At 37.7% G+C, this 14,203-nt stretch overlaps 1 protein-coding gene across 1 annotated transcript in view; it reads right to left on the minus strand.

The window, feature by feature from the left end:
• The window catches only part of UGT2B17 (UDP glucuronosyltransferase family 2 member B17), a 48,175-nt gene that overhangs the window by 19,745 nt on the left and 14,227 nt on the right, over window positions 1-14,203 (minus strand). Inside the window, exons 2-4 of the mRNA XM_063663715.1 lie at window positions 13,399-14,186; window positions 9,028-9,176; window positions 4,070-4,201 (exon numbers count right to left, since the gene is read on the minus strand). Coding sequence (XP_063519785.1) covers window positions 4,070-4,201; window positions 9,028-9,176; window positions 13,399-14,122 — 1,005 coding nt within the window. The 5' untranslated portion in view covers window positions 14,123-14,186. The remainder of the gene's footprint in view (window positions 1-4,069; window positions 4,202-9,027; window positions 9,177-13,398; window positions 14,187-14,203) is intronic.

Genomic DNA, 14,203 nt, shown 5'->3' on the forward strand with positions numbered 1-14,203 from the left:
ATGCATAAATTAATCATTAATGTCAAAGCCACACTAATGCAAGACCAGCATATGGGCCCCTGTGTCAGATTAACAACGTTTTCTTGAAGCATAAACTGACTTCTTAATAAAGATTATAAAGGTTATGAAAGGCTGAGGAAAGTTATATCTTATGGTCAAGATTAGAATTTTATAGATTGTTCATAAAATTTTGAAAAACAAAGTTATTTGGTTCATGCTGTTTTATTAGGGCTTGTTGTTTGGCAAATTGAGTCTCCTCTCTCAAAGAATGAAGATTTTTGCCTTTTTTTGAAATCCTTGAGTTACTACTTTAGTCAAATGATTGATTTATTTTACCTGTGATATCAAGTGATTTAAACCTTTGATATTTGACAAATTTTCCAAAATTATGTTTTTTTCTGACCTAAGTATTCCTTTAATTTACTAGTTTCCCTAAAGTCCAAAAATGACATAATTTGGCTTATTTGGTATGAAAATTATACAGGAAACATTGTCAAATATGAAATGGTGTTTGGTCTTTTTGAGCTGTATTTATATGAATATGTTATTGGTATGTGTTCCAAAATTATGGGAAACTCCTATAATTTTGATATGACTTAGTGTGTACATTATCAGTAGCAATTATATTTGTTAAGTTATTGTGTGCCACAGAGGTAACAAATTTCCTTGTCCATTGTGTCTTTGACTGAGGCTGCCCTAAAACTTTTTGCCATCCACAGACAACTGTTGTCTGACTTTGGTCCTCTTTAGAAGGCGATTTTATACTCAGCCATAAAATTCTAACGTGCTCTTGAAAAAAAGTTTTTGATAATTTTGGAGATTGTGTCATTAGAATGGAAGAAAAACTTTCAGGACTCATGGAGAACTAAAATGTTCATGAATATCAAACAGAACAGGAATGAACTACATGGACGGAACTAATAGAAAACCAAAGTAATCTTTTTGACTTTGCTTAAAACATTGCTGATCCTTTGTTTTTTTTTTTTTTCAGAGTGAAGGAATCTTTTTTTTTTTAAGCTATTAACAGCTTTTAACAATTTAGTATACTCCTATGAACAAAATTTAGAACATATTTGTTTCCCTCTACCTGATTTTTCAGAATTTGGAAACTATTTATGAGTATTTTTTACTTTTGTCAATACAGTTATTTGCATAAGTGCAATAAGAATCTATTTTCATTTATAACAAAAAACAATTGGATAAACTGGTTATTGTATCAAGGCTTTCACTGGAATTGTGTGCTTTCCTTTAGGGAATCAAACTTAACTTATGGATCCAATAAAAGCCCCTTGGGAAAACTGGCCTCATACCTTCATCTATAAGGTCCATGTACAGGGTTTCTGAACTGTGTTAAGCAAAGTATGTAACTTTCTGACAGGTCCAGGAGCCCCAAGTTTATTTTGGAACCCCAAGAGGAGAGCAATTCATCCAACTCATAGGTATTTGATGGTACAAATCTATGGCTTGCCTCAGCTTTAAAAAAGTCCTATCTGAGTTTCTTTCTATAAGACAAAGTTCCATCTAAGCCACTTTAAAAGCCTATGTAAATAAAAAATTATTCTTCCTCCTCTGTATACAATAATCAGGCCAAGTATAATAAAGCAAATCAGTTGTAACATGGTTTGTCTTTAGTAAAATTGGGAAACTCAAGAGAGAAAAATTTTGTTTCAAAAATTACAGTACACCTGTTGTTAGATTCTAGTCTTGCCTAATGTTTTTCAATTTTTATTACTGTCTACAGTTTGGACTGAATTCTAATTTTTCATGGCTACACATCTTCAAAATAGTGTCTTCAGGTTTTTTTTCCTCCCCTTCCACCATTTTTCCTAATTTGGAGTCACTGTAAACTAAGCCATGCTTTCATAAAGCCCTACAAATTAAGCTAGACAACTGAAACTTCAGAAGAAAATAACAGCAACCAATTTACATACATAATCCACTTTCATACCTGCCTACTGATTTATGGACTTCAGAGTAATGTGGCCTATATTAATTTTAAAGGATTGTTCTTTTGTTTGTTTCTGTTTTCCTCCCTTCCTCCCTTTATTTTGTCTTCACAGGACATGAGACTTCACAACCTGCTAAAAATGAGCTTTCCTAATAATTCAGGACCTGCTGAGGAATAAACTATCCTTGCCATTAGAGATCAGATGAAAACCTGAGAACAGAGACCCATTTTCTTCTAAAATGCTTTCTCCAAAAGATTTTTTTTAAATGTAAAAGAAAAATAAGCCTGGGGGACCCAAAGTCACTAAGCAAATCACTGCCTCCCATTCTATTCAAAGTCACCCCTCTGCTCACTGAGATAAATGCATATCTGATTGCCTCCTTTGGAAAGGCTAACCAGAAACTCAAAGGAATGTCTCCTCCTGGCTTCACGTTGGCAAAATAAACTTTCTAAATTTACTGAGACCTGTCTCAGATATTTGGGGTTCACACGATTATCAATGAAATATTCAAATATTAAAGAATTGTTAGGCAATGTTAATTCTAGTATAAAAAAGTAGCAAATTAGTAATAACCTATATATTTATTTTATATACTTTATACTAGCTGTAACCTTCCAAATTTAATATAAGTTTATTAATTTTTGAGTGAAATGAGAAGAGTTTAGCTTATTTCCACTTGTCTACTAATCATAAGTTATTTTATGAATTTGACATCATTGATTACAAAGATTAAATCTTTAAACTGAGCCTATGGTGAGAAATAAATCAATGCTACATATGTAGTATGTGTAATTTCTTTTAATTTGCTAATTATCAAGTGCTACTTTCAAGAAAAATTTCAAGTGGCAGTGTTTGACACAAATTCAAACTATTATCAGTATTCCTACTTTTGTAAATGCTAACAACGTAGGAAAAAGGAGCCCATTGACAATTCATGATTAACAATATAGATGCTGAAAATGTATAAAATTGTATTTTGCTACATTTTGCTTAACTGATCTTTCACACTTAGATGATGCACTACATAGCATTGACAGCATTGATATATGGTCAGCTATAGCCAGCCATTACCATGTCTAGTATCAAATTAAGGTACTGATTTTAGAATTCCCAAGCAACCTTTATAAACTGGAGTAAAATTTACAAGTGTTGACCTTGTATTTGATATGCAAGTGTTAAAGTAACTCTGTGTTTTCAGCAAAAACTTGCATAGATCATTCAGAGAGGGCTATGCAGATAAGAAACTACAACATAAATTGAAAATACACAAAGATTGTAGGTATATTCTATAGATTAGAAAATAAGTTCCTACCATGTTTATTTAAATTTTCTGCTCCTTCCTCAATCTGGAGAAGGCACTAATCTGATTCTTAGAGGATAGTCTTTGTTGGGCCACATTTAATAATGCACACAGTCTACCCTAAAAGCAGGATTCTATCTTCATCCTTTCCATTACATTTTTCTGCTTAAGACATTAGTGGCATCCAAGCCAGAAGAGAAGACAAGTTTTTCTTTTTCTCTAAATCTAACTGGCTAGGTGAGTACCTCCAGAGTAGTGGTTTGTCAGATTAGGACACTCTTTCTCTGACTGGCACCCTGAAGAGAATATTAAATAGACCTATTCCAATGCACGGGAAGTAAAAACAGCCAGATTGCTTGGTAAGATGAAGCTACATGATACATTTCAAAGTTTTTTCAATACCTGCTTATTGTTATTGTGATAGTACAGTAACTTATTAAAATTTAACTGCTTTTTGATAATATCTATAGTGTATACAGTACCTTCTAAAATCCTGTAAACCAAAAGGAGCAAATGACAGGGCAAAATTTAGTGATTTCTATGTACATGCTATGATACCATGATAATACCAAACTTCACTAACACCTCTTAAATATATTTCCTTCTGATCACAGTATTAATGCCAACATTATTATCAACCAAAATTCCTCTCTTATGATTTTAAGATCTTCCATATATGTTTTTGTTTTGAACAGATGTCTGAGATAATTAGAAGTATCATAGCAGTTAAAGTTTCAGGCAGAACATTTCTGTAATGGACTCTTGAACAGTTTAACACATTCATTTAGTAGCCATCCACAATTAAGGCACTTTATCTAACCTTTTGTGGGATCTGGGCAAGGGCTGATGCAATCATGTTGGCACTTTCTTCTGACACGTTACTGATTATCGACCCCAGAGAAAACACCACAATACCATTTTCTCCAGAGCTCTGCACAAACTCTTCCATTTCCTGTGAAGAAAGAATTTGTTCTATCAGAAAAGAGCAACAGCACAGAAAACACTATTGACAGGATTGTTACAAACATCTAAGATGAGAAACTCAGAAGCTACTGGAGTAATTTTTTTAAACTGACATAATCATTCAGTTTCTTTGAAAGGAGATGTGTAATATAATATATGTGGGATCTTTTATACAAATTTGTGTAAATATTGTGCACATGCATGTATGTATGTGTGTGTAAGGAAGAAATGAAACAAAGCTATGATACTGCAGTGGGAGGAGATAATGCTAGAAAATATTACACCCAGACACTTTATTTATAATATTATAATTACTAACATAGGTTATTGGAAAGTAGCTTTACTTGGCTTTAATTCTATATATATATATTTTTTGTAGTTCGACTAAATCTCTTGTGTTTATTTGGGGTCGTTTTATTTTATTTTTTTCTGTTCAGTTCTTTTAGTTAGGAGTCATTGGAGCCATTACATGACTATGAGCAATGAGGAAAAGTTAGTTACAATTAGAATGATTTTATATCTACATTTATTTAGCTTCTTTAGCTCTCTAACCCTTTATATTTCACTTAAAGTTAGAGTTTCCTAGTCTTACCCCACTACCCCTCACTGCCCCAACACCCCCACCCCCCCAAAACACCTTAAAAGCTGAAGTATAAGAGTCACTGACATTCAGCAGTCTGGTATTGGGGCTTGGAATTTCTGGGAAATAGTTCTGAGAATTCCATTTATAATACAGTATTATATACTATATAGTTACATAATTAAGTGATCTTATTTCTCAGGTCATTGTTTAGGTATGACTATGATACCTTTTGTCCTGAAATCACACTGTGAAATTGATGTGCTATTTATAACTTAATGTTAGGGACCCTCATCATCACTTTGCTGTGTCTCACAGGGAGCACTTGAACCACAATGGGAGAGGTCATCAAGCCTTTCTCCAGTGGAGATCTGCTCACCCTCTAGAGTAGCTCCCTCACACTATATGAAGCTCCTGGTGAATATGTGTTTGCTTCGAAATGAATGAGAATTATTCTGACTTGTGTTTCCTGATGTGTTCCTGTTTTTAAACTTAAATCCATTCTCTAATGCCACATCACTCTATGTATTCTCGCACCAAAAAAAAGAAAAAGAGAGAGGAAAAGACATGTAGACCCGTAAGTTTCCTGGATATCACATCAAAATTGTATACTCATCTTTTTGTTGCTGTTATCCTTTTTGTTCTAAATTCTTTTTTTCTCAGTAAAATAATGACCAACCACTTCTATCATAACAAATAATACTTTCTGGTCCTAATCATTGGGGGAAATTTCTTTATAAAACTGTTTACAAATAAAGAAATTCTAAAATATGTCAATTCAGACCATATATTGGTAAGTATTTTTCAAAAATATAATTTAACTTTATGACATCATTTATTTATTTATTTATTTATTTATTCATTTATTTATTTTGAGATGGAGTCTTGCTCTGTCACCCAGGCTGGAGTGCAATGATGCAGTCTCGGCTCATTGCAACCTCTGCCTCCCAGGTTCAAGCAATGCTCCTGCCTCAGCCTCCTGAGTAGCTGGGATTACAGAGACCTGTCACTACACCTGGTTAATTTTTCTGTTTTTAGTAGAGACAGTTTTCACCATCTTGGCCATACTTCTGTGCCCAGTCTGACGTCAGTTTTAATTAGAGATTCAGTGTATGGCTATTAGAGATAATTCATGAGGCATCCAGGAGCTCAGTGTAATTGCAGTTGCCTGTAGCCACATTTAATGTAACTTGAGTTTAATGTTTTGTCTCATTCACTGACAAAAGTCTTCTTCATCCACCAAGTATTGAAGTAAAAAAAGTCTGTTTATAGACAGATCAGCACTGATCTCATTCTGTGACATCTTTATGAAAGTAATGGTAATAGAAGATCAATGTAAGTAGTCTTGTAAAACTATGAAAATGTAGGAAAAAAATCATTTTTCCCATATCTCTATTTCAATTTAAAATGTGTACCATTTCATTATGGTTTTAATTCTATTTATATAACTCAATGTACATATGCAATGTTTATTTAGAAAATTTTTTCTCATTGTGTATGCCTTTTCATCCTACAAAAAAATTGTGATCTTGTTCTACTCATCATTTTGTTCCTTAGTTTCCAACTATACCTGTACTATGGCTGACAGTGTAATTAAACATTGTTTTGAAAAAAAGGATTGTAATGGCTTGCTATGCACATTGTGTAAGTTTTTAACTATTTCTTAATGTAAGATATTTGAATTATTTCCAGAGTTTTTAAATGAATATTTGCTACTAATAATGAATCTTACCATCATGATTTATTCTCTGTACAGTTTCATGTGGGTATATTATAAAGGCAATAACTATATGCATTTTTCAAACACTTGATATTTTTGGCAAGAGTCTTATTCTTTTGAAATATACAAACATTATCTGAGAATCTAATACATAATGGAAAAGCAAGCAAATTTGTGGCAACAATTCTTTTGTGTACAAAAGAATTAGATAATCGGTTTCACAATTATGTACTTAGATTCAAGTCTACATTTTGCAAGTTAACAACAACAGCTAGGGCCAGGCACGGAGGCTCACACTTGTAATCCCAGCACTTTGGGAGGTTGAGGCGAGTGGATCACCTGAGGTCAGGAGTTCGAGACCAGCCTGGCCAACATGGCGAAACTCTGTCTCTACCAAAAATACAAAAATTATCCGGATGTGTTGACGGGTGCCTGTAATCCCAGCTACTTCAGAGGGTGAGGCAGGAGAATCAGAATCACTTGAACCTGGGGGGTGGAGGTTGCAGTGAGCTGAGATCATGCTAGTATCAGTAATAATCACTATTGTACTACTAGTCATTTATTCCTTGTCCTTCTTATTCTCCTACTCTCTTCCCCTTCTACTGGCACTATCACTTTCTTTTAATGTGAGTGAGGATTTTTTTTTTTTGAGAATAAGATAAGAGTACACAGAACTACTTTTTAAGCTGGAATATTAATGAAGTGCCTCCACCTTTACAACTTTAGCTTTCCAGCTTGTTCAACTGACTGCTCAAACTTAAACATTTATATTTAAACAAGCACACAGAGTTATCTGTTCTCTAGGACTTTGCTAGGAAAATCAATCAGTATTAAATGAAGACTGATATCTTAAATGGCTGGCACATATTAGCTAATTTAAAATATTAGAAATAATGACTAAAATAATAATCATAATATCAACAATATCTTTGGATCACTGGCGATGTGTCAGAGACAACTTAAGTGTTTTATCTGTGGTAACTACTTTTTTTCCACACAACACAATATGAAGTTGTGATTATTATTGTAAAAGTAGTCATGATTGCCTAAACTCCTGTAAAAGTTCCGAAATGATCTTTACATTGTACAAAGTTGCCCTTGTGTAATATTATACATTGAGAACATTGGGATTTTTTTTGAAAGGAAATCTGTTCATATCTCTTCATTTCTTAACTCTTTTCAGTAGCTCTCCATTGTCCTTAATGGGTATATCAAATTTCATATATATATATATATATATATTTGTTTTTTGAGACAGAGTCTCACTCTGTTGCCCAGGCTGTTGTGCATAGCTTGATCTCGGCTCTCTGCAACCTCCTCCTCCCGGGTTCAAGCGATTCTCCTGCCTCAGCTTCCCGAGTAGCTGCTATTACAGGTGCCTGCCAACATGCCTGACTAATTTTTGTATTTTTAGTAGAGACGGGGTTTCACCATGCTGGCTAGTCTGATCTCAAACTCCTGACCTCAGGCGATCCGCCTGCCTCAGCCTCCCGAAGTGCTGGGATTGCAGGCGTAAGCCACCGCGCCCGGCCCATCATCGACTCTTTACTCAACCTTTTCCTGTAAACTAAATTTGGAGACTTGGGAACTGCCCTTACTGCTTTTCTACTTTTCTGCCTTAATGCAAGCCTTTACTGTTGTGTTTGTTTATTTGTTTGTTTTTGAGACAGAGTCTCACTCCGTTGCACAGGCTAGAGTTCAGTGGTGTGGTCTCAGCTTATTACAACCTCTGCCCCCAGACTCAAGCAAGCCTCCTGCCTCAGCCTCTTAAGTAGCTGGGACTATGAGACTACAGGCACACACCACCATGCCTGGCTATTATTTTTATTTTTGTTAAAGATGAGGTTTTACCATGTTGCCCAGGCTGGTCTCAAACTCCTGAGCCCAGGCAATCATCCCTTCTCTGCCTCCCAAAGTTCAGGGATTATAGGTGTGAGCCACCTTGCCTGGCCTCTGGTTTTCTTTTTGTGTCTTTCTCACCCCCTCATCGTTTCACCTATCTCTGCACATTATTGAGTACTCACTTTAATTGTCAATGAGTTTGGGATCTCTTCTGCATATTTCTTTATCATTGTGGTCTTTCCTTATAACATTTTTAGACTTTCCTTTTTCACTTGTTTTTATTCTATCTTTCAAAGTACAATGTAAGGCATGAGGGAGCAGAAACTGTGCTACCTTTATTCTCTGAAAATCCAGCACTTACTTGTGGTTTGTATTAATCATTCTACAAATATTTTTTGAAGAAATGAACCATACTGTCTTTTGGGTTGCACAATGAAGGCCTTACTTTAACCAACTCTGTTTTCAAAATCTCTCTAGTAATCCTCTTTGGTCTTTAATGATAATAACATTCACCTACTTGTGATAGTATAGAAATATATGATTTTCTAACGGCAAGTCCTTTTTTTTGACCTCTCATGTTCCCCTCACTCTGAGTGAAACACTCTGAAAGAAACATATCCAGCCATTCCTTCTGAAAATGTCAAGCAAACAAATCAAACAAGAATACGTTCACCTTAGGCAATGGTTCAGCTGGTTTACAGTGAAGTCCTCCAACAAAATCAACATTTGGTAAGAATGGGCGAGGAAATTCAAAATCCCAATAGGTTCGAATGAGCCACATTTCGGCTTTCCCCATTGTCTCAAATAATGTAGTGGGTCTTCCTGATGGAAAAAAACAAAACAAAACAAAACAAAAGGTAGCTAACATGAGAAGTGTTATTTTAATATTGAATATGCAGGTATTTTCCTGAAAGGATTTGGAATAACGTACCCAAAAATAAATCAAATGTCTGCGCATTGATAAAATATATAAATACATTTGTATAATATAATACATTATATTAAATTAATGTATTTAATATACATTAATATATTTTAATTTAATAGTTTTTATTTAATTTTTAATTTTTAACATTTCATATTAAATAAAATTTAATATTTAATATTAACAAGATTTTATTTTTATTTTATTAATAAAATATTAATATTAATAAAATTAAATAATATTTAATATTTAATATTTAATTTAATATTTTTGTTTTAATTTAATATTTAAATTATTTAATGAAATAATTTAATATAATGTAAATACATTATATTAAATACATTATATTAAATACATTTATATAATATATAAATACATTTATATATAGTCATCATTTAATTTTTATGTATTGCATATGTTGCTCTTATGTATATATAAGCAAGGCAAAGTGTTCAGAGGTCTGTAAGAAGAAATCACATCTTTAATGTAACATCAGTATATTCACAATGATAAATAATTATTAAAATAAGTCACTAATATGGTTTGGCTGTCCCCACCCAAATCTCTCATCTTGAATTATAATCCCCATAATCCTCATGTGTCGAGGGAGGGACCCAGTGGCAGGTGATTGGATCATGGGATGGATTCCTCCATGCTGTTCTCATGATATTGAGTGAGTTCTCATGAGATCTGATAGTTTTATAATGTCTGGCATTTCCCCTACTTGGACTTCTCTCTCCTGCCGCTAAGTGAGAAGATCCAAGCTTGCTTCCCCTTAGCCTTTCACCATGATTCTGTTCCTTCCTTCCTCCCTCCCTCCCTTCCTTCCTTCCTTCCTTCCTTTTTTCTTTGTTTTTCTCTCCAGGGTCTCCCTCTGTTGCCAAGGCTGGACTGTACTGCCCTGATCTCAGTTCGCTGCAATCTCCCTGCCTCGGGCTCCTGTGATTCTCATGCCTCGGCCTGCCGAATGCCTGGGATTGCAGGCAGCCACCGCCACACCTGACTGGCTTGTGTATTTTTGGTGGAGATGAGGTTTGGCTGTGTTGGCCGGGCTGGTCTCCAGCTCCTACCCTCGAGTGATCTGCCTGCCTCGGCCTCCCAAGGTGCTGGGATTGCAGACGGAGTCTCACTCACTCAATGCTCAATGTTGCCCAGGCTGGAGTGCAGTGGCGTGATCTCGGCTCTCTACAACCTCCATCTCCCAGCTGCCTGCCTTGGCCTCCCAAAGTGCTAAGATTACAGCCTCTGCCTGGCCGCCACCCTGTCTAGGAAGTGAGGAGAGTGTCTGCCTGGCCGCCCATCATCTGGGATGTGAGGAGTGCCTCTGCCCAGCCGCCCCATCTGGGAACTGAGGAGCGCATCTGCGCCGCTGCCCCATCTGGAAGTGAGGAGCACCTCTGCCTGGCCACCGCCCCGTCTGGGAAGTGAGGAGCGTCTCTGCCCGGCACCCCATCTGAGAAGTGGGGAGCGCCTCTGCCCGGCCGCCCCATCTGGGAAGTGAGGAGCGCCTCTGCCCGGCCGCCCCATCTGGGAAGTGAGAAGCAACTCTGTCCAGCCACCGCCCTGTCTGGGAAGTGAGGAGCGACTCTGCCCAGCTGCCTCATCTGGGAAGTGAGGAGAGTCTCTGCCTGGCCGCCCTGTCTGGGAAGTGAGGAGCGCCTCTGCCTGGCTACCCATCATCTGGGAAGTGAGGAGTCCCTCTGCCCAGCTGCCCCTTCTGGGAGGTGAAGAGCGCCTCTGCCCGGCTACCACCCAGTCTAGGAGGTGAGGAGCACCGCTGCCCGTCTGCCCCATCTGGGAAGTGAGGAGCGCCTTTGCCTGGCCACCCCCACTGGGAACTGAGGAGCGCCTCTGCCCGGCCGCCCTGTCTGGGAACTGAGGAGCGCCTCTGCCCAGCTGCCCTGTCTAGGAAGTGGGGAGCGCCTCTGCCTGGCCACCCCGTCTGGGAACTGAGGAGCATCTCTGCCCGGCTGCCCCATCTGAGAAGTGAGGAGCGCCTCGGCCCGGCCGCCACCCCGTCTGGGAAGTGAGGAGCGTCTCTACCTGGCCGCCCCGTCTGAGAAGTGAGGAGCGCCTCTGCCCGGCCGCCCCGTCTGGGAAGTGAGGAGCGCCTCTGCCCAGCCACCCCGTCTGGGAAGTGGGGAGCACCTCTGCCCGGCCGCCCATCATCTAGGAAGTGAGGAGTCCCTCTGCCCGGCCGCCCCTTCTGGGAGGTGAGGAGCACCTCTGCCTGGCCACCACCACGTTTAGGAGGTGAGGAGCACCTCTGCCTGGCTGCCCCATCTGGGAAGTGGAGAGCGCCTCTGCCCAGCCGCCCCATCGGGGAAGTGGGGAGCGCCTCTGCCTGGCCACCCCGTCTGGGAAGTGGGGAGCGCCTCTGCCTGGCCACCCCATCTGGGAAGTGAGGAGCGCCTCTGCCCAGCCTCCCCCTCTGGGAGGTGTACCCTACAGTGCCGAAGAGACAGTGACCATCGAGAACGGGCCATGATGACAATGGCGGTTTTGTCGAAAAGAAAAGGGGGAAATGTGGGGAAAAGAAGGAGAGATCAGATTGTTACTGTGTCTGTGTAGAAAGAAGTAGGCATAGGAGACTCCATTTTGTTCTGTACTAGGAGAAATTCTTCTGCCTTGGGATGCTGTTAATCTATAACCTTACCCCCAACCCTGTGCTTTCTGAAACATGTGCTGTGTCAACTCAGGGGTAAATAGATTAAGGGCGGTGCAAGATGTGCTTTGTTAAACAGATGCTTGAAGGCAGCATGCTTGTTAAGAGTCATCACCACTCCCTAATCTAAAGTATCCAGGGACACAAACACTGCAGAAGGCTGCAGGGACCTCTGCCTAGGAAAACCAGAGACCTTTGTTCACATGTTTATCTGCTGACATTCTCTCCACTATTATCCTATGACCCTGCCACATCCCCCTCTCTGAGAAACAACCAAGAATGATCAATAAATACCAAAAAAAAAAAAAAATGTTTCTTGAGGCATCCCAGCCATATGGAACCATGAGTCTATTAAACTTCTTTTCTTTATAAATTACCCAGTCTCAGGTATTTCTTTACAGCAGTGTGAGAATGGACTAATGTAGCCACTATGAACTTAAATATGCATTTGTCTTCTCTCTGAGGCTGCAATAGTAACAAATATACCTTAAACAACTCTTTCAGTTCCACAATTAATTCATCTTACCTTACCCACGAAAACAGCTTTCCAGGAAGTACTCTAGTGTCTACAACTTATTAAGCTAGTCCTTTGATCCTTGGTTCTCCAAGTAAACCATGAGTTTTTTGAGAGTAACTCTGAAATCTTTATACCTACTACTGTCTTGTTTCATCTTAAGATTTTTTTTTCATCTTAAGATCTTAATATAATTAGATCTTTAAAATAAATATATTTACAAATGAGAATTAAAAAATTTTCAGAATTTATTGACATAGAGATATGTGCTCTCCCTTAATTTGGTCCTTATTTTCTTTGATGGAGAGGTGCAGTTTAATAAAATATAGATTAAAACTTAGAAGTTCACTTTCAACAAAGTGAAGGAAATAATTGTCAAGCTGTTATTGAAGGAATGTATAAACATTAGAAATCTCAAGTTTTAGGCTTCTGTTTCTGGAGTAGAGCCACAATATTTTTCAACTGCGAAGGAATCTTTCTTCTTATATGAAAAGCAAAATTTAATTTCTAAATGAGGAAATTGATGTACTCAAAGAGAAACAAGTTCCTCAATCCTGCATTGATAATTTTTCTAGAAATATATGTAAATATAAAATTTGTATGTCTGCCTTCATGAAGATGTTTCTTGAGGTATCCATTGACTTTTTTAAGATGAAAAAATGTATAGCAAAATGATATGTGATGGTTTAAAGAAATCATAAGTGTTTTACGTTGAAGGTTTATGACTCTCTGGGTGTCCTGTAGGAGTGATGGCCCCAGGGTTCTAACTGATCCTATAAGGTCAACATTCTATATTTTTGAGATTGATAGATCATTTTACATTTGCAATTCATAATTTCCCATAAAAACGCCATCTTCTCACATTATATTTATATAAGCTCACCTTCAAAGGCACAGGAAAATTAGAACTTAATAAACACCAATTGGACACATGACTTACCTAGAACTTCACTATAAAACTGGTCCCACTTCTTCAGATCATATGCTTGAAACCAAAAGTCAAAATAAAGCATATATATCATATTTTTTATCCTCTCCATGAAAATCATTTGATCACTTAATTCTGACATAACAACAGGTACGTAGGAAGGAGGGAACAGAAATCCTCCACCATTCTTCTCAACTATGTAGCCAACAGAGAAGCGGAGACTGTATAGAAAGGGTATGTTAAATAGCTCAGCCAGCAGCTCACCACAGGGATTAATGGCGTCTGCCAGAAGGACATCAAATTTTGACTCTTGTAGTTTTCTCATAAGTTTCTTGTTCAAAACTGCATCTTTACAGAGCTTTTTACTATAGTCAGTATATTCCCAACACATTTCTTGTAGTTGTGAAAAATATGACCAAAATGTATTTTTTGAAATACTATATGTCCATCTATCCAGCATTTTCAGAAGAGAATCTTCCAAATCATTTTTAGTTAAAGATGTAGGATAAACTTCAAACTTAATAGCAGATGATTTACTGGCATTGACAAGAATAGAAGCCGAAGATGTCAACACAGTCACCTCATGACCTTTCTGAACAAGCTCTTCCAGGATTGTCTTCATATTTATCCAATGGCTGTATTCTGTGGGCCACACCAACACCTTTCCACAACTCCCAGAGCTAAAGTAAAAACTGAGCTGTGTCAGCAGAAAGACTGACGTCCATTTCAGAGACATCCTGGTCTTATGCAATGCTTCTTTTCCAGTTGTTGTTTCTTTCTGTCATTTCTCATACTTATATCTGAGGAAAAATCAATC

The sequence above is a fragment of the Pongo pygmaeus genome, chromosome 3, assembly GCF_028885625.2.
Source record: "Pongo pygmaeus isolate AG05252 chromosome 3, NHGRI_mPonPyg2-v2.0_pri, whole genome shotgun sequence".
NCBI lineage: Eukaryota > Metazoa > Chordata > Mammalia > Primates > Hominidae > Pongo > Pongo pygmaeus.